Source organism: Mustela putorius, unplaced genomic scaffold, assembly GCF_011764305.1.
Source record: "Mustela putorius furo isolate JIRA1106 unplaced genomic scaffold, ASM1176430v1.1 tig00000487_pilon_pilon_pilon, whole genome shotgun sequence".
NCBI classification, from domain to species: Eukaryota; Metazoa; Chordata; class Mammalia; order Carnivora; family Mustelidae; genus Mustela; species Mustela putorius.
Genome location: NW_025421399.1, coordinates 6,337,824 through 6,357,170, shown reverse-complemented (window position 1 = coordinate 6,357,170; position 19,347 = coordinate 6,337,824). Strand labels below are relative to the sequence as shown.

Genomic DNA, 19,347 nt, shown 5'->3' with positions numbered 1-19,347 from the left:
AAGAATTCTTGGGGGTGGAGTTAAATACATGTATTTTCCATTTTCCAAAGGTAATTGTTATACACAACAAATTAATAATCACTGATCTCTTTGTTTTATACATGTGAAACTCAAGGTCAGAAGAATTAAGTAATTTTTCCAAGGTAAAACACATCCTGCACTACCATTTCTTATTATAAAGCAACATGAGTTTTTCTGATTTCTTTGATTTAAAAAAATGTCACTAACTGTAACCTGGCATGGTCAGGTGTTCTAGCTAATTAAATGTTCCTGATAAAGAGGACTTATTTTAATACAGAATATTAAATATAAACAAAATTACTTTTTTAAGGAATATATGGCATACTCAAGACTACAAATAAAGTGAAGATGGTATAAGCAATGTAACATAAGGAATGGGTCACAAACATTTATAGAACCTATATTTTAAACCTACATAAATCCTTTTTTGAAACACTGGTTAAAAATAAGTCTTCATCTTGACTTCAAACACTAGAGAAGTTTACATTTTCTAGTAAAGAATATACCTGAGATCAAGGATTAATACAATATTGTGGCAACAACACTCTCTCCAAGATCAGACAATATCCAATCTCTCTGTCCAAAAATCAGCAAAACCCCTTTGGATATTATATAAAAAACCACCCTGAAGAAGGATATTGTATCAAAAAGATTTACTCTCCTACAGTTTCAACTACTTGAAATGCGAAGCAGGAAAATCTGGGCTATTCTTGGATACTCCCACTCAAAAAGGGTTACACCAAGTTCCATTACAAAAACTTATATCTGAATTTAAACCAGGGATTTAAACTAGGGATTGCAAGATAAAATGAAAAACAGCCTTCTGGGAAATGTCTGTATCCCAAAGGGGGTAAAAGTCCATATAAGACACCTCAAACAGGACGAAACACTACCACCTTTACTTGCAGAGAGAACCATTTAACATACTGAACTAAATCACTAGTACGTTGCAAAGCACATGAAAGTTCTGAATAGTTCTGGTGTTATCCCAAAAATACAGTGCTTCAAGAACTTAGATATGGAATGACACAGCAGAAAGAATATGGGATTTGTACTTGAATTCTGGCTTTGCTACCTATAAAGTGCATACTCTTTAAGAAGCAGGTAATCTGAGTTAGTCTAAATCCAAGATGGGAAACAGTAACGGGTACCAATCTGGCAACGAAGGAAGTAAACCAGGATAAAAAAAGTTATTTTCTTTTGATACAGATGTGCTTTGCTTGCACTTTAGTAAGCAGGAATATTCTAAAGAAGCATGCTGCAGCTTTTCCTGTATCACACGGACAAATAAGCCCAGAAAAATATTTCTCCACCGTAAGAAAACTAAACACAAGTGTGAAGATAAATGGTTGTAAATGGCAGCTTCAATCTCAAGATGATAAAAGGAACTGACAGACCTAAGGTGAACAAGAAAAAGCAAGCCCTACCTATCTAAAGCAGTTAGCCATTAGCGCACAAAACTGCTTTTGTCTTGCAAGAATGCAGGCTTAGTCTTGCCCGAGTGTCCACTTTTCAAGAGTCTGAACTTTTAGATAAAATCTTCTAATCTTCAAAATTTGGGCTCACATGTTTAAAAGGCAATATCTAGGCCAAAGAAAAACATCTACATTGTTTTCCTCTTTCCCTCCTTTCTTAGAGATGAGATGTGGCTGAAGATTTTAGCTTACAAGTACCTGAGGAATCTGGAAGGACTCTTTTTCATAAACAATGAAGTGACAGTTTTTTGAGCAAAAGGAATAACGTGACAAACAACATGCTTTAGTCTAATTACTCTGTTTCTGTACACCACATAAATGGGAAAACAAAGAACTGAAGGTGGGAGAAAATTTACACCCAGACAAGAGTTAATCAAAGTGTAAAGCAGGCTGACTCTAGTGGAAACAGAAAGGAAGGAAGAGGTGCAAGAGACTATAAAAATTGAGAGAACTTGCCATATAAGGGGAAAAGTACCAGGACATACTAGAAAGAGCTAGGTTCTCAGGACTACTAAGCCAGAAATACCCAGGTCCCAGCTCTGCCACACAGTTACCAATGCGCTTTGAGGCAAGGAATTTGAATTATCATAGGGCTCAGTTTTCTTGTTGTTTTTTTTTTTTTGTCTGTTTGTTTTTTAAATTGTATTCCCATATATTTTTTTCTGCCAACTCCCCACTGTTATTCTGAGGATTAAATGAAGTTAAGTCATGAACATGTTTGATCTCCTAAGCATTAAGAATATAAAAGACAAAAAACCTAGTTGAGGAAGAAAAGATGCCAGGGGGACCCCACCCATGTAAAAATGGTCAGGATTTAGAAAAGCAGAGCTGATACAATAGAGACTGTGAGACTAAAGACATGAATTAGTTACACAGAATTCAAGTGGACAAGGTCAGCAGGGAATGTAGAGTGAAAATAGCAAATCAATATACAGAACTATAGGAATCAATGTATTTGAGAAATTAGCAGGGGGTCATAAAAGTAACAGATAATAGTAAGATGAATATGTAATGAATTTTTTATTGGTACAATGATATGGTAGTCACGTTTTTTAAGTGTTATCTTACAGAGATACAGTGATCCTAATGGATGACATGACATGCCTCAGATTTACTTTAAAACAATTTAAAAGAGGGAAGAGGGATTAGATAATACAAGATTGGCCAGAAGTTGTTAACTGATAAAGCAGGGTGAAGGATACATGGGAGTTCATTTTATTATTCTATTTTTGTATGTATCTGAAATTTTCCATAATAAAAGGTTAAAAAAAAAGTCAAAAAGATAGGAAAAAAAGGACAAAATGCAAAATCACAAAAGCCTAGTGAGAAGAGTTTTAAGAACAAAGTGGTTACAAGTTTCATTTCTACAGGGAGGTCAGGATGCTGATAATGTTGGTAATAAGAAATAAATATTAAAACAAATATTAAAAGTATAGAACACAGAATTCATAATTTTAGCAAGTTTTTAGAAGTTTAATTGCCTTTCTGAACTTTTTAGAAGTTTAACTGCCTTTAATGCTATACTGAAGAAGGTAATATTCATTCCATGTAAAAATAGACAAAGAAATATTAAAACACACGCATACAAATCTTGAACTACCCTTGTCCAAGGGTCACTATTCAAACTTCTAGGCACCAATCATCTCTGAAAATACTACAAGGCATGTGGACATATGTTTAAGAAGCTATAGAGTCTGAGGGGTGCCTGGGTGGCTCAGTCATTAAGTGACTGTCTTCAGCTCAGGTCAAGATCCCAGGGTCCTGGGACTGAGCCCTGTGCTGGGCTCCCCGCTTGATGGTGAGCCTGCTTCTCCCTCTCCCCGCTGCTTCGCCTACTTGTGCTTTCTGATAAATTAATTTAAAAATTAGGAAACTATAGAGTATGAAAGCAAAATTCTCCAAAGAGAGGGCAAAAACCAAATTCTGAATGACTGAAACACTAATTTGATCTATTCTAACTCCTGCAGCTTAACAAACAGCCTAGATACTTGCCTCCACTTCAGCCATGAACGCCTCCAAGGGATCATCATCGCTGTCAGAATCTGCTGGCTTGGAATGGAACTGCTGGCGGGTAGGCGAGTTTTCAGCAGGAATGTAAGGTAAATCAACATTGCTAGAGTCTTCTTCCTCATCTTCAAAATATCTGAAAATTTAAAAATACATATATCTGAAAATTAAGAGGCATGACTGGTAAAGTGAACGTTTAATTTGGGGTCGGCGAATTCTTTTTTATTTATTTAAAAGATTTTATTTATTTATTTGAGAGAGAGAGACAGTGAGAGAGCATGAGCGAGGAGAAGGTCAGAGGGAGAAGCAGACTCCCCAGGGAGCTGGGAGCCCGATGCAGGACTCGATCCCGGGACTCCGGGATCATGACCTGAGCAGAAGGCAGTCGTCCAACCAACTGAGCCACCCAGGCGTCCCTGGGGTCGGTGAATTCTTTAACAGAAATTATTATGCTGTATATATGTTACTAATAAGAGATCTTAACTATACATGTTAGAGACCTCCAGGCTTTGGCAAATGAACTATTATTGTTTAATACACGCAAAATTCTAATATTGCAAAACAAACAAACAAACAAACAAACAAAAAAAACCAACAAAAAAAACAACAACAACAAAACCCAAACAAGCAGTCACATTCAAATCACATTTCCAGTTCTGTTAAAAGGGATGAGTTGTCAGTAAAAACTTCATATATCACTGTTGAACAGATAGAGCAAATACTAAAGGAAGTATGCTATGGAAAAAAACCACCTTTGTATATATGTATAAATATTTTTTCTTTATGATCCTTTTTTTAAAAAATTTTATTTGTTTATTTGACAGACAGAAATCACAAGTAGGCAGAGAAACAGGCAGAGAGAGAGAGAAGGGGAAGCAAGTTCCCTGATGAGCAGAGAGCCCAATGTGGGGCTGGATCCCAGGGCCCTGGGATCATGACCTGAGCTGAAGGCAGAGGCTTTAACCCACTGAGACACCCAGGCGCCCCTTTCTTTATAATCCTTAAAAAAATTTCAGCAATATATTCATATGGCTAGGGACTTTTTTTCAGAAGTTCTGGACTACCTTCTGAGGACTGACAGAAAACTTCAAGGATTAAGAATAAATACTCAATCCAGGGGTGCTCAGTCTTTAAGCGTCTGTATTCAGCTTGGGTTGTGTTCCCAGGGTCCTTGGGTTGAGCCCCACATTGGGCTCCCTGCTCAGCGGGAAGCCTGCTTCTCCCCCTCTAACTCTCCCTGCTTGTGTTCCCTCTCTTACTATCTCTTTCTGTGTCAAATAAATGAATAAAATCTTTAAGAGAATAATTATAATAATAAATGCTCAATCCAAAATCATTCCCCACACTTCTTAAATATTCAGAAAAGACAACTTCATAGCTCTTTATAAACTAAAAACAAAAACACTATTTAGACCATATCTCAAAATTAAATAAAATACTAACAACCAAATATTAACTAAAAAACAAACACAGCTTAAAATTTTAAAGCATTTCAGGTCTTCATAGGAATTATTTTAAAAGCTCTAACAACTGGGGTGCATGGGTGGCTCAGTGGGTTAAAGCCTCTGCCTTCGGCTCAGGTCATGATCCCAGGGTCCTGGGATGGAGCCCTGCATCGGGCTCTCCGCTCAGTGGGGAGCCTGCTTCTCCCTCTCCCTCTGCCTACCTCTCTGCCTACTTGTGATCTGTCCGTCAAATAAATAAATAAAATCTTAAAAAAATAAAAAAATAAAAGCTCTAACAACTATCATCTGCTACACATACATACATACTCATTTATATAAGTTTCATTTAGCAAAAGAAGAAGTATCCCTGAACTGCTAAGCTGCTCTCTAGAATAATGATCCTTGACTTTGCTAAACCTTAAACATCTACTTCTGTATTTTAATCCCTGCAACATACAAGCCTTTAAAAATGCCACTATGTGTCCCATCTTGAGCTCTTAATTAAAAACAACAAACAAACAAACAAACAAAAAACCCCACAAACAAACAAAAACACCAACTCAACTTTTCACAACTGGGTTGGAAATAATAGCAGTCAGAGATTTCTGCACACACAGCAAAGAAATTATCATCTTTAAGAATTAGAGCTCAGGGGCGCCTGGATGACTCAGTGGGTTAAGCCTCTGGCTTCAGCTCAGGTCCTGGGATCGAGCCCCGCATCAGGCCCTCTGCTCAGCGGGGAGCCTGCTTCCCCCACTCTCTCTGCCTGCTGCTCTGCCTTCTTGTGAGATCTCTCTCTCTGTCAAATAAATAAATAAAATCTTTAAAAAAAAAGAAAAGAAAAGAAAAGGAATTAGAGCTCAAACCCTCAAACCTTATCTTTTTATAACTACTACCCTATCAGATACTCAAGTTAAAAAAGGTAATTTTGTTTCCTGAGAACTCTGGGCAATAACCCGAGTAGATTTTTTCCCCCCACTATAAGATGTCACAACATAATTGTCTTAAGACCTGGCTGTTGACAAACTGCGTCTCTACCAGTTGTGACAACTGCCTGTGTCACAAAACAACTTCCATGGGGTCAGTAAAAGACTTCAGCAAAAGCCATCAAAAACCCATACTATTTACAACTCTTCAGTCGGGGGCACCTGGGTGGCTCACTGGGTTAAAGCCTCTGCCTTTGGCTCAGGTCATGATCCCAGGGTCTTGGGATCGAGCCCCACATTGGGCTCTCTGCTCTCAGGGAGCCTGCTTCCTCTCTCTCTCTGCCTGCCTCTCTGCCTTCTTGTGATCTCGGTCTGTCAAATAAATAAATAAAATCTTTAAAAATAAAATAAAATAAAACTCTTCAGTCATATTTAGGTTTCAATAGCCTCATATCTTTTTCTGGAACAAGGAAAGAAGTAAGCAAGCACACAAGCATTATGTTCCTTACAAATGAATAAACTCAACAATTTAACTTATTATTTAACTTATTATTAGGGACAATATAATTCAGTGAGATAAGAAATTAAAGAAATCATATTATTATTCAGGAAACAAATGGTTTCTTTACCTCAATTTCTGTTGATAGAATGAGTGAGTATCTCAAAGCCCACCCTTGGCTAAACTACCAGAATTACCACTTACGCATTTTCTTCATCAAAGTTGGCCCGTTTAGATCCAATTTTGTAGAAAGAAGGGAGCTGTGGTGGAGCTGACTTTCCAAATCCAGAAGAAGAGCTGGTTGCCCCAAAGGCACTGTGGGACTGCTGTGGGAGTTTGGGTTCCTCCTTCTTTCCAGCGCTAATAGCAAAACCTCCAAAGCCAAATCCCCTTTTGGTTCCAGGGCCACCTTTATTCCAGTTCATGGTGTCAATGGCTGATCTATAAGGAAAAAAATACACTAAGAATAAATTTAACTTTAATTAGTGTATATTTTAAAAATACACTAATAATAAATTTAACTTTATGAATAAAGTAAATTTTTTATGTCTCTTCCAACTTCTGCCTACAATTCATTTTAAACCTTTGCCTCTCAAAACTATTTAATTTGGGGGGCACCTGGGTGGCTCAGGTGTTTTGAGTGTCCGTCTCTTAGTCTGATGATCTCAGGGTCCTGGGATTGAGTCCCACGTCAGGCTCTGTACTCAGTGCAGTCTGCTTGAGGACTGTCTCTTCCTCCTCCTCTGCCCTCCCCACACTTCTATGCACTCTCTCTCTAAAATAATAAATCCTAAGAAAACACTCAAAAACAAAAAACTACTTAACTTTGTACTTCAGCTATGTGATATGCCAACCCCAAAAGAACAGTCAAATTTTCTAAAAACACTGAAGAATTACTCATTTTTTAGGATCACAATCTAAACAGGAGTGTAGTATTTAACATCACCCCCTTCAAAAGGATTTGACTGTGAATTTAACATCTTTAAGCCACCAAAAATACTCAAAAGACAACAAATATTTTGAGGATCTGATGAGTGCTAGGCTTCTGTCAGGCAACTAAAGATACGAAGATGAAAAGACTTAATCTCTTAATATTTGTTCCCAAGAAGTTTATATTATAGTCTACCAGGAAAATAGATGACCAAACGCCCTCCCTCAAATAAAAACCTACAACTACAATATAATGTAGTGTTTGCTGTCACAGAGACTGAGGTGCTATTAGCAAAACTGTCCCAAAATGAAAGATTATCCTTTGGTAATGACACCAGAAGAATGAAAGAATCAAAATCTGAAAGATCAGTTATTTGTAGACAGTATCTATGCAATTGTCTCTGAAGGGTACTCACAAGCTGTGTGTTTATTGGAAAATGCCCACTAGAACACTAGCCAGGAAGAAAAAATGATTCATGTTGCCTAAAGTACTCAGACTATGGTTAAAAAGTGCAAAGAAATTTCCTGAGCACTGATCAAATCATTTTAAAAACAATACTTACTAGTCTTGGCCCCAAAAAACCCTTTTTAATGACACAAGCTACCTAAGTTTAATAGAAAAGCAGGAAGACCAGAGAGCAAAAAGCAACAAAATTTAAAACTACTTGAAATTTCCTCTCCTAGATATATAATTTTGGTATCTGTTGTTATTTCTTCTACACTATGTGTATACACAAATTTAAAAACAAAACTGAAACCATACTATATGTATTGTTTTAGTTACCAATTTCTTCACCTAATGATACACTATAAACATCTTTAAATGTCAACAAATACATTTCTCCACCACTATTTTTATTTTTTAAAGGTTTTTTTCCCCCAAAGATTTTATTTTTTTTATTTTTGACAGAGAGAAGGGGGTGGGGGGCAGAGGGAGAAGCAGACTCCCCGCCAAGCAGGGAGACAGATGCCGGGCTCGATCCCAGGACCCCGGGACCACGACCTGAGCCAAAAGCAGACGCCCAACCAAATGAGCCACCCAGGTGCCCCTAAAGCGTTTTTTAAAAAAATATTTTCGAGAGCTAGAGAGAGCACAAGTGGGGAGGTGGGCAGAAGGAGAGAGAATCTCAAGCAGACTCCATACTGAATGCGGAACCCTACACAGGGCTTGCTCTCAGGACCCTGTGATCATGACCTGAGCCAAACTCCAAAGTCGGGACACTCAACTGAGATGCCCAGGCGCCCCCCTCCACTACCGTTTTATAATGTTGTGAAACATATCACATAGCTGAATCTTTGCACATACCCGTAGTTACTTCTTTAGGATCAATTTTCTTTTTCTTTTTTTAAAAGATTTTACTTAAAAATATAAAAAGATTCTATGTATATGAGAGCAAGTGAGAGACAAGAGTGTGTGAGGGCACAAGTAGGGCAGAGGCAGAGAGAGGGAGGAGGCGGCTCCTGGCTCAGCAGGGAGCCCAAGGTAGGGCTTGAGAGAATCACTTTGCAAAATGTAATTGCTTAACCGAAGGGACTATGCAGTCTAAGTTTTAAAATCTTAACTACTATTTCCGTTTATGGAGAAGTGCCCTATACACACTGAATAAAAGGGCATAAAACCAGGTGGGTGGCATGATTCAATGTCATTCAATATAACAGTATGGTTAGACACACAGATCTGGAAAGCTGTTTATCAGAATGTTAATAGCAGTTATTTCATTTTTACTTTCTTCCTTGTATTAAGGTTCACCATTAAAAAGAACAATGTGTTTATAATGGATTCTGAAGCCAATGGGGAAAAGAGTTCCCAAAGCTGCTTTTCACACTACAACATTGTTGGAAAACGATGAACATGCTCTACTTTTCTGGTTCTGTGCCCCTCCCCATATATACCTTACAGGTTGTGTTTCAACTGTTATCATGCAGCATTTAGTTCAGTCTACTTAATACTAAAACTCATTTATGCTGAGTCAATCTTCGCCCATAGTTACAGGTAGGGAATGTCTTTGGGGGTGGGGGAAGATGTCCTTAATCATTTTGGACCTTCCATTAAAGTTTCACGTGGTTAAAATAAGTACTTAGTAAGTACTAGTTTGCTTGAATTTAAGACCATCTCCTGCTTTCTTCAAGAATCCCTTAAAGAGAATCAACATGATTCTAATGAGGTAAGATTTAGTAAGAACATTTACAAGCAAGAAAACTCTAGCATCTGGTAGTATTGCTTAACCAATGTGTGAACCTGACTTTACAACAGCTGCTCCTAAACAACAAAAATGATGAATCTGAATTTAAATATTTTTCCTAGTGTATATAAAGTATCATGAGGGGCTAATAAATAAGCCATAGAAATCAGAAGATAGACAAAGAACAATGGAAAAACACCCTTTAAGTTTGGGTAGATTTTAAGAATCACATGAACAATCTCCTAGCAGGAGAACTCAGTGGTTTGCTGAAAGCTTGCTGAGGACTATCAGACGTATTAGGAGCTGGGCACTTATATACTAAAAAATACAGTCCCATTCTGAAGGGGTTCAAGGTGTGGTTTAAAAACAGCTAAAAAACCAACACAATATGCTGTGGCAGAGGTATTGCACCGAATGTGCTCAATGGTGGCCCAGGAAAGGGGTATGAACCCAGGATGAGTTGGGAAGACAGTTTTTCTGGAGATGACACAGTTTTCAGTTTTAAAATCTGAAGAGGTATTGGACCAGGATAGAAGTGTGAAAGGAGGGCATTTTCGACTGAAGAAAAGTATCACCAAAGAGAACTAGAAATAGCGCCATGCAGCTAGAGTTCAGCAGGACATCTAGGAAAGTTCTAGAACACATGTTCAGAAAGACAGGCAGGGCCCAGATAAACGGGTTAGAACATGAGATGGAAGAGCCAAGGAAAGATGCCAGGGTGGGTCTATAAGTGCAGAGAAGGGTCTGTGATGGAGCTGTAGATTTGATATAACGCACCTGCATCTGAGGTTTCTGGGGTAGATAAGCCGGCAGAGAGAGGGCACAGAGAGTGAGAAAACGAGCAGGACAAAATGTTAGAGTACGTAATCCTTAGGAATGGGCAGGGAAAGAGAAGCTCACACGGCCGCCTGAGAAGGAGAGGAGGGAGGGAGAACAGTGGGGAATAGTGGCACAGAAGGTGCGGCAAGTTTTATAGGCAGAAAGAATTGTCCGAAGTTAAAAACTAAAGAGATGCCGGAAGAGCAGAACTTAAACGGTCTCTGTTGGGATATGCAACCAGGAAGTCATCAGGGCAAGAGTTTCAAAGGAATAGTAGGGGCAGGGTTGAGGAGTGACCGGTAAGTGGTAGACAGTAAGACTAGGTCACAAGGAGTAAAGATTACTTTCTAAGCTTTATACCAACGATAGGACTGAAAGAGTGAGATGCTGACTAGGATTTTGTTTGTTAAGAAAGAAGCCGGGCACCTGGGTAATTCAGTCAGTCTGGTTAAGCATCTGCCTTTGGCTCAGATCATGATCCCAGGGTCCTGGGACCAAGTCCCGCATTGGGCTCCCTCCTCAGCAGGGGAGTCTGCTTCTCCCTCTCCCTCTGCCATCCCCTTCCCCACAAATTGTGCTCTCTGGCTCGCTCTCTGTCAAATAAATAAATAAAATCTTTAGGGGCACCAGGGTGGCTCAGTGGGTTAAAGCCTCGGCCTTCAGCTTGGGTCATGATCCCAGGATCGAGCCCTGAATCAGGCTCTCTGCTCAGCAGGGAGCGGTTTCCTCCTCTCTCTCTGCCTGCTTGTGATCTCTGTCAAATAAATAAATAAAATCTTTAAATAAATAAATAAATAAATAAATAAAATCTTTTAAAAAATAAAAAAGGAAAGAAAGGAAACATAAGCATGTTTATATGCTAAAGAGGAAAAGCCAACAGAGATACAAAAACTGAAGATGTAGGATGAAAGGCAAATCCTAAGACAGAGGTCCTGAGGAGGACACTGAAGAAAATAAGATACTGGATAGGAGAAAAGGATGGGCATAGACATAAATTAGACCTAATAAAATCAGAGGCCTCAAATTACAAAAGCACCAAATCACATACTTGGTGTTAAAAGTTTACTTTCTGCTACAAATAGGCAGGTAGTGTGATTTTAGGCAGGTAAGAGTCAATGGCTTTCAGAGGGAACAAGATCCAAAATACACAAAACCTTTTTCTTTACTCTTCTGAGAAATGGGTCACCCAAAAGATCAAACACTTTAGAATCCTCGAGCCTTCACTAGTTGATCTAGAACTCACTGCCCATTTTCGCTAATCTACTGCCTCTAGCCAGGCCAAACAACTGCACTTTCCATAATACCACACTGACTAGAATGCTAGCTCCATGAGGCCAGGGCCTTTGTGTGTTCTGTCCAGCACTGAATCCTTTGAACCTATTGTGAGTATAGGAATCAAACGTTTTTTGTTGGATGAATAAATATAATGCACTCAGGCTTTTCAAAATTCACCACAGTATTTGTGAAAGCCATCATCTTCCATTATTATAAACCTTGCCATCCAGCCTTCCTCATGAAATCTAAGCCTATCATCCTCACTGCACCATTAATTCTTTACTCTTGACAATAATCCTTCCTACTGGACTATGTACGCTATACTATGTATGTGCATGGCTACAGACCCTTGACCATCACAGAGGTTTGGGGGATTATAACTGATATAACAAGCAAAAGAGAGCCAACCTAATCTTTATGGTTGTATGTTTAGAAGATTTTATTTATTCATTTATTTGTCAGTGAGAGAGAGTACACACAAGCAGGCAGAGGCAACGAGAGAAGCAGGCTCCTTGCTGAGCAAGGAGCCTGATGTAGGACTCGATCCCAGGACCCTGGGATCATGACCTGAGCCAAAGGCAGTGGCTTAACCAACTAAGCCACCCAGGCAACCCTATGGTTGTATGCTTAAAAAAATAATAAAAAATAAAAAATAATAATAATAAGGATGACCACCCCTTCTCTGTTTAGGCTACTAAAGTTAATTTGCATTCTCTAAGCAATCATTGTTTGGAGATGAGACATCCAGTAAACAGTTTATCAAAAAAGAAATATAGTGAGCATATTAAAAAACTAGCTATATTCCTGCTATTTATGGGTCTTCTCAAAGCTCCCTTTATTTGGTCTTAGCCATGTGCGTGCTTCTAAGCCTTCTCTTAGATAACAATAATATGCCTGCTACACCTTTCCTACCAAGCTGGCAAACTCCTATCAAACAGCTCTGAAATTTCACCTCTGCCTCCATAATCACTTCTCATATTGACAAGAAAAGGCAAAAACAACAACTAACTTCAGTGCTTATAAAATCACCGCATGGCTTCCACACCCAGGTGAAGTTCACAGACTTCCTGAAAAATACCAAACAACCAAAAAAATCTCAAACGATCCATTTAAAAATAGGCAAAGTACCTGAACAGACATTTCTCCAAAGATATATAAATGGCCAATAAGCATATGAAAAGGTGCTGGACATCACTCATCATTAGGGAAATGTACACGAAAACTACAGCTCCTCACTCATTAGGAGGACTACTAAAAAAACCAAAAACGAACAAAAAAAACAACACAACAGAAAAAAACAAATGTTGCCAAGGATGTGGAGAACCTGGAACCCTGAATAATGCTGGTGGGAATTTAAAATGGCTCAGCCACTATGGAAAACAGTATATTAAGGCGGGTCTTCAAAAAATTAATCACAGAACTACCATATGAGGGACACCTGGGTGGCTCAGTAGGTCAGGCGTCTGCCTTCAGCTCAGATCATGATCTCAAGGTCCTGGGATTGAGTTCTACACCCGGCTCCCAGCTCAACAGAGAGCCTGCTTCTCCCTCTGACTGCCATTCCCTCTACTTGTGTTCTCTGACCCAAAAAAAGAAGAAATGAAAAAGACCTACCATAGGACCCAGCAATTCCATATCTGGGTATACACCCGAAATAACTGAAAGCAGGGAGAGCTGAGCCATGATCTCAGCAGTGCTATTCACAACAGCCAAAATACAGAAGCAACCTAAGTGTCCATGATGGATGAGTAAACTATTATACACACACACCCCAACAATATTATGCAGCCTTAAAAATGAAGGAAATTCTGACACATGCTACAACATGAATGAAACTTGAGGGCATCATGTTAAGGAATTAAGCCGGTCAAAAAGGACAAATAGCGTACAATTCCACTTACATGAGGTAAAACAGTTAAACTCAGAGAAAGAAAGAAGAATGGGTTGTCATGGCCTGGGGGTGCAGAGGAATGGAGAGTTATTATTTAATGGGTACACAGGTTCAGTTTTACAAGGTAAAGAATTCTGTGAACGCTACAGTGGTTATGGCAACGCAACAATGTGTACAAAATCAATGTCACTGAACTATACACTTAAGACAGTTTTGTATGTATATTTTAAAAACAACAAAAAATTATGAAAATTAAAGAATTAGAGCCATTTGCACTGTTTTCCCACTGCTATTTCATCCACTTTATGAGGGAAGAATGATGTCTAGACCTCAGTCTCTGCTCTGAGATGCAAACATATTTGTAAAAATTCAACTACCTTTTCTCTTTAAAAGATTGCATTTTAAAATTTCTAATTTGAAGAGAATTAGCTTTGTAACAGAAGCATGAACAAAATTTCGATACCATATACTTTAAAGAGAACAACCTGGGGCACCTGGGTGGCTCAGCTGGTTAAATAACTGCCTTTGGCTCAGGTCATTATCCTGGAATCCCAGGATCGAGTCCCGCATCTGACTCCTTGCTCGGCGGGGTGTCAGCTTCTCCCTGACCTCTCCCCTCTCATGCTCTTTCTCCCTCAAATAAATAAATAAATAAATAAAATCTTTTTTAAAAAAATAAAGAAAGAAAGAAAGCGAACAACCTAAGTTTTTTTGTTTTTGTTTTTAAGACTTTATTTATCTATCTGATGGACAGAGGTCACAAGTAGGCAGAGAGGCAGGCAGAGAGAGAGAGGAGGAGGCAGGCTCCCTGCTGAGCAGAGAGCGGGGCTCGATCCCAGGACTCTGGGATCATGACCTGAACCAAAGGCAGAGGCTTTAACCCACTGAGCCATCCAGCCACCCCCACCCCCCAGTTTGGTCTTAATAATAACATTGTTTTATACTGATCACTAACTACTTTCTTAGGTATCAACACTATGAGCGACACCTCTCCTTCCCACTTCCATTTCCATTATAGAAATAATTTCCTAACAAGTCCACTCTCCAGCCACTATACCATTACCAGAGTGACCAATGATTCAAAATGTACTGAGTGCCTATTTTGCCAGGTACTGTTCTAGGCGCTTTGGATAGAGTAACACAATCAGACACAGCCCCAGCCCTCAGAGAGTTCAGTTCAGCCTGGTCCAGGAGAAAAAACAAATCATAATCTCAAGTACTAAAAGTGCTACCAAAACAAAAGCAAAAACAGAAAAAGACAAGCAAGAAGAGGTAAGCTATTAACAGAGAGAAAGAATACAAGTAAGGCCTCTCTGCAGTGACTGAAATTTGGTATTTGACATTTGACAAGTAACACTCCACCCCCTCAACTCTACTGTTTTAAGAATGCCCCGCCCTTTTAAAAAGATTTCATTTATTGGAGCACCTGGGTAGTTCAGTTGGTTAAGCATCTGCCTTTGGCTCAGGTCATGATCCCAGAGTCCCAGATGGAGCCCCGCATCCGGCTCCCTGCTCAGTGGGGGGTTTGCTTCTCCCTCTGCCCCTCACCTCACGTGAGCTCTCTCTCAAATAAATAAAATCTTTGAGAGAGCACGCGCAAGTGCCAAAGCATGCATGCGCCTGAGTGGGGAGGAGGAGGGAAAGAGGGAGAGGCAGACTTCCTACTGGACTCAGAGATCATGACCTGAGCCAAAGGCAGATCCCTGTCTGACTGAGCCACCCAAGCACCCCTAAGAATGTCTGTTTTATCGGAAAAGTCATGCTGATGTACTTCTAGAGGCTGCATCTAAACCAGCAAATATTTCATCATCTCTGAGAAGTGACTCTATGTGGTAAAGCACAAAATAATGAAGTAATAGCCAAACATAAGTAGCAAAAGAGAAAACAAATTTCCACCTCTTTTGGTTTGTTAATACTGTGGAAGTAGGGAAAGTCACACCCAAGGGTGGTGAGCGTTCGTATGCTCAGCAACAACCTTCTTCCAGGTCCTTCAGATCCTGGCCCCAAATCTTCCTGCAGCTCATTTCTCACTCTGTCATACCCTTTAATTCAACAGTTCTCCACTTGGTCAATCAAGCTGGAATGAGACTCTCCACTGTGCCAACACTACACACTTCACCATTCCTATCTCCCAGGGTTTCCCCACACGCATTGGTGTTTCAAGAAAACCACGCACTTTGGTAAACGCTCTTCCCATAACCGGAATTCCTTTCCCACCAATCTCTCACTATACCTATCTACCAAAGTCCTATCCTTGAAAGCCTAACTCCTAGAACTATGACATGAATGATGCCCCGGAGAAGTGGTAGCTCATTTCTGAAACTCTCTTTCTAGTCTTAAAACATGCAACACTGGGACACGTGGCTGGCTCAGTTGGTTGGACAACTGCCTTCGGCCCAGGTCATGATCCCAGAGTCCCGGGTTCGAGTCCCACATCGGGCTCCCAGGTCCATGGGGAGTCTGCTTCTCCCTCTGACCTTCTCCTCGCTCATGCTCTCTCTCACTGTCTCTCTCTCAAATAAATAAATAAAAATTAAAAAACAACAACAACAACAAAAAACACCCAACACTTCATCATTACTATCTGTGTTCTAATTTCCTCTTTCCAACTCTAAGTTATAGGTTTCACAGGTAAAGAAGCAGACTTATTTTTTTAATCTCTTTTGTTTTCCACAGTATGTACTCGTTGTTTATTCAGTATGCAAGAGTCCCAAGGAGATTTATGACTTGGCCAAGGAGCTAGCATAAAGTCCCACTCGGTATGGTTCTAGGCACTGAAATGCTATGATTTAGCAGAAAATCATAACAGCACAGTAAAGTATCACAGACTACGGAGCGAGGCTACGTTCAAACTCTAGCCTTGCCACTAACCTGTTGTGAACCCCAGGAAGTTACTTGGTTTCTCTAGTGAGATGGTAAGAATGTCACCTACTTGACAGGGTGAGTGTGAAAAACTGAAATTACAAAATTACACTTAGAAGAAAGGTTAGCACACAGAAGTGCAAGGCACAAAGAAGTGCATAATACGTATTAGCCGTCATAGTTACCATTATTATTTCTCCAAAAATCTGTTTCTCCACCAGTAAATGGAGAGTATCAAGCTAGACTTATCTCTTTCAACTCTCGGATCCCACACATACGTGCCACATGACACTGAAGATGTCCGAGATCATTAAGAGCTGACAAGTAGGGATGGCTTTATAAGAGAACTAGAACCCCAGGCTAGGCACAGGAGATGCAAGCTAATTAGAGAAGTATGAAGAAAGAAAACAGTTTCAGAAGAAAGCTAGAAACAGCAAAGGCTAGGAAGAATAAGCAAAGACAGAATAAACATGGAACATAAGAAAGATTATTTGTCTAGAGTTTATGTTTTGGGCAATAGTAGAAAATAAGCTACGATCTTAATGCCTTTAAAAATAGTGGACTACAAAACAACTGATTATAAAACCATGTTACTTTATCAGTTGTGTTTCTGGAATAGGAAGTCCTGGTGGTAGCTGATTAGCATCTATTCATCTGCCTTGAAAACATCTCAGACACTATACACTGGGCAGCTCTTTAATGAGAATCTGTACACAACCGCAGAATTACTTCATTTTCTTCTAAAGCCAAATACAAATAAATTCTGGCTACTTATTCTGGAAGCATCTCTTTCCTCTCTGTTAGCTTAAAGAAACTAAGATGGTTCTATGAATTTGACAAATCTAAAATAAAAACAAATGCACTCTTCCATGAATTACACTAAATCATTACAACGTAAGTCAGATCTTCCCATTCCTCTGCTCAAAGCCTCGCGCAGAGATAAAGAGAAATCCTCCTAATAGCCTAAAAGTTCCTGGTTGTTCTGGAGTTCCCGCCCCCAGGTCTTCCCTGACCTTATCTCCTACTCCTCCTCCTTTGCTCACAATGCTCCAAAGCACACTGCTCTTCAATACCTCTTAACAGGCCACTGTCCTTTTCAAGGTCTTTACACTCACTGTTCCTTCTGCCTGGACTGTTCCTTTTCCCTGATACTTGGTGGGTTCACTCCCTCACCCCGTTCTAGGCTGCTTAAATATCAGCTGGTCTGTAAATACCACCCTACCTGCCCTATTTAAAAATGCAATACCTTCCCATCCCTCTTTTTTTTTTTTTTCCTAAACCTAAGTCGGTAATCACCTTCTAACACACAGTATAATTTATTATCTCTTTCCCCAAAAAGAAAGTAAGTTTCAGGAGGGCAGGGGTCACAGACATAGAAGGTGCTGGGGAACAGGCACACAGCAGACCTCAACAAAAAAAATTCCTCGAATGAACTGTAGATCAGACCATATAATGCCCCTTCTAGGTAAAAGAAAATACAACATGCTTCTTTTTTTCCACCATCGCTGAAAATCTTAAAAAGTTAATTTTTGTATAAAATACTTATTGCTCACCTCCTATGTGCCAGAACTGGGCTTGGCTCTGAAAAGTTAGAGCAGATTAAGACATAAACTCTACCTTTTGGAAGCTCTAGGGTGTGCGTATGGAGAATACACACAGAAACATCATTTACAGAATACAATATACAGCCAAAGGAAACTGAATGGCCACCCAAAGGAGTGAGGAGGAAAGAGGGAATGCTTCACTAAGGTGATGTGGAAAGCTGTAATTCCCCAAAACTCTCGACCAGCACAACAGTTCCTCCTTATATTACTGGTGCGTATGCTTGCAACTCCATATAAATTATTTACCCGCATCAGATAGGCTCTTAAATAGGCCGCAAAAAGTTTGTGCGACAACAGGGATGTACTCAAGGTTGCACAAAGATCACTGACTACGTTTATACCGTCTTTCGATTGGGCAACTTTTACCTCTCGGGTCCCCTGATTTGGAGGCTTGCATCTGCCAAATGCTGCCGACTTCGGTCAGAACCCTCCTTATGGATATCCCTACTCGGAGCCCGGCACCCTGCAAATCCCTTTCATAGCAGGGCGGGCGGGCGCCGCCTCCGGAAAGCCGCCAACTGGGCCACAATGAGAGTTACGGGAGAAGCGGGAGTCGTGGGAGGGCGACGAGGTTGGGTAGGACCCTTGGAGGCCTCTGCCTCGCACACCCACCCCTCCCGGCCCCCTGCGCCGCCCGTGCCCCGAGGCTCCGCAGGCTCTTTTGTTAAGCGAGGCCGAGGTTCCCTGGTCCTCGCTAGGCCCCGCAGTTACTTCCATTGGCCCCAAGGGGTAGCGACCCCGAGCCCACGCCCACGTCGCACAGACCTGCCGCTGTCGCTGCAGCGGCAGCTGATACTACCGCCGACGCGGAGAGAATCCCACGGCCAGGGTACGCGCGGTCCAGGCAGCGTCCGCCGCGCTCCTTCCTCTCCGCCCCCTTCGCCGCCGCCGCCGCCGCCGCTTCTCGGCCCGTTGCTGACCGGGGGGGAGGGGAACGCAAAGCTGACATGCGCAGTGCAGAGAGCGCGGGCCGAAGGGCGGGGCCTGGGGCTACGGCTCCCGGAAGGTGCAGCGGGCTCCGGACCTTAAAGCTCCATAACGCCTCACAGACCACTCACTCAGCGGACACTGCTGTTGGGGTGTGCTCGTAGCCCAGGAGGTCGGCCTAGGTGAAGAAAGCGTAGCAATGACAGCCGCCTAGAAATCCCAAGAAAGGGGCTTGGGCGGAAGCCACATATACATAAAATTGTGGACTCCCTAAACTCTGGTCCTTTGCAAATACGACCTAGGCAGCATTTCTCCGCATGCCTCTGGCCACGTGGTCTCGCAGAGCATGGCCACTTTTAGCTTCCGGAGCACCAGTTTAGAGTGATGATAACTTGACTGAACCCTAGTGGAGAGGGCTGGGATCGATGTGGACAGTTCCGGCCAAGAGGCCAGGATTATGTAATTTTCCCAGCTGCCCCACCT

At 40.9% G+C, this 19,347-nt stretch overlaps 1 protein-coding gene across 5 annotated transcripts in view; it reads right to left on the bottom strand.

The window, feature by feature from the left end:
* Positions 1-19,347, bottom strand: part of DDX42 (DEAD-box helicase 42) — a 62,379-nt gene that overhangs the window by 24,088 nt on the left and 18,944 nt on the right. For 2 of the 5 annotated variants that reach the window (XR_006607010.1, XM_045080896.1), the window contains exons 1-3: positions 18,703-19,193; positions 6,578-6,814; positions 3,489-3,639 (exon numbers count right to left, since the gene is read on the bottom strand). Coding sequence is in view for 3 of the 5 variants with exons in the window: in XM_045080896.1 (XP_044936831.1) it covers positions 3,489-3,639; positions 6,578-6,798 (372 nt within the window). In the remaining 2 variants the exon portion in view is untranslated. Of the gene's footprint in view, positions 1-3,488; positions 3,640-6,577; positions 6,815-18,702; positions 19,194-19,347 lie in introns of those variants that run through there. The other 3 variants (XM_004749175.3, XM_045080895.1, XM_045080897.1) reach the window with 3 other exon arrangements.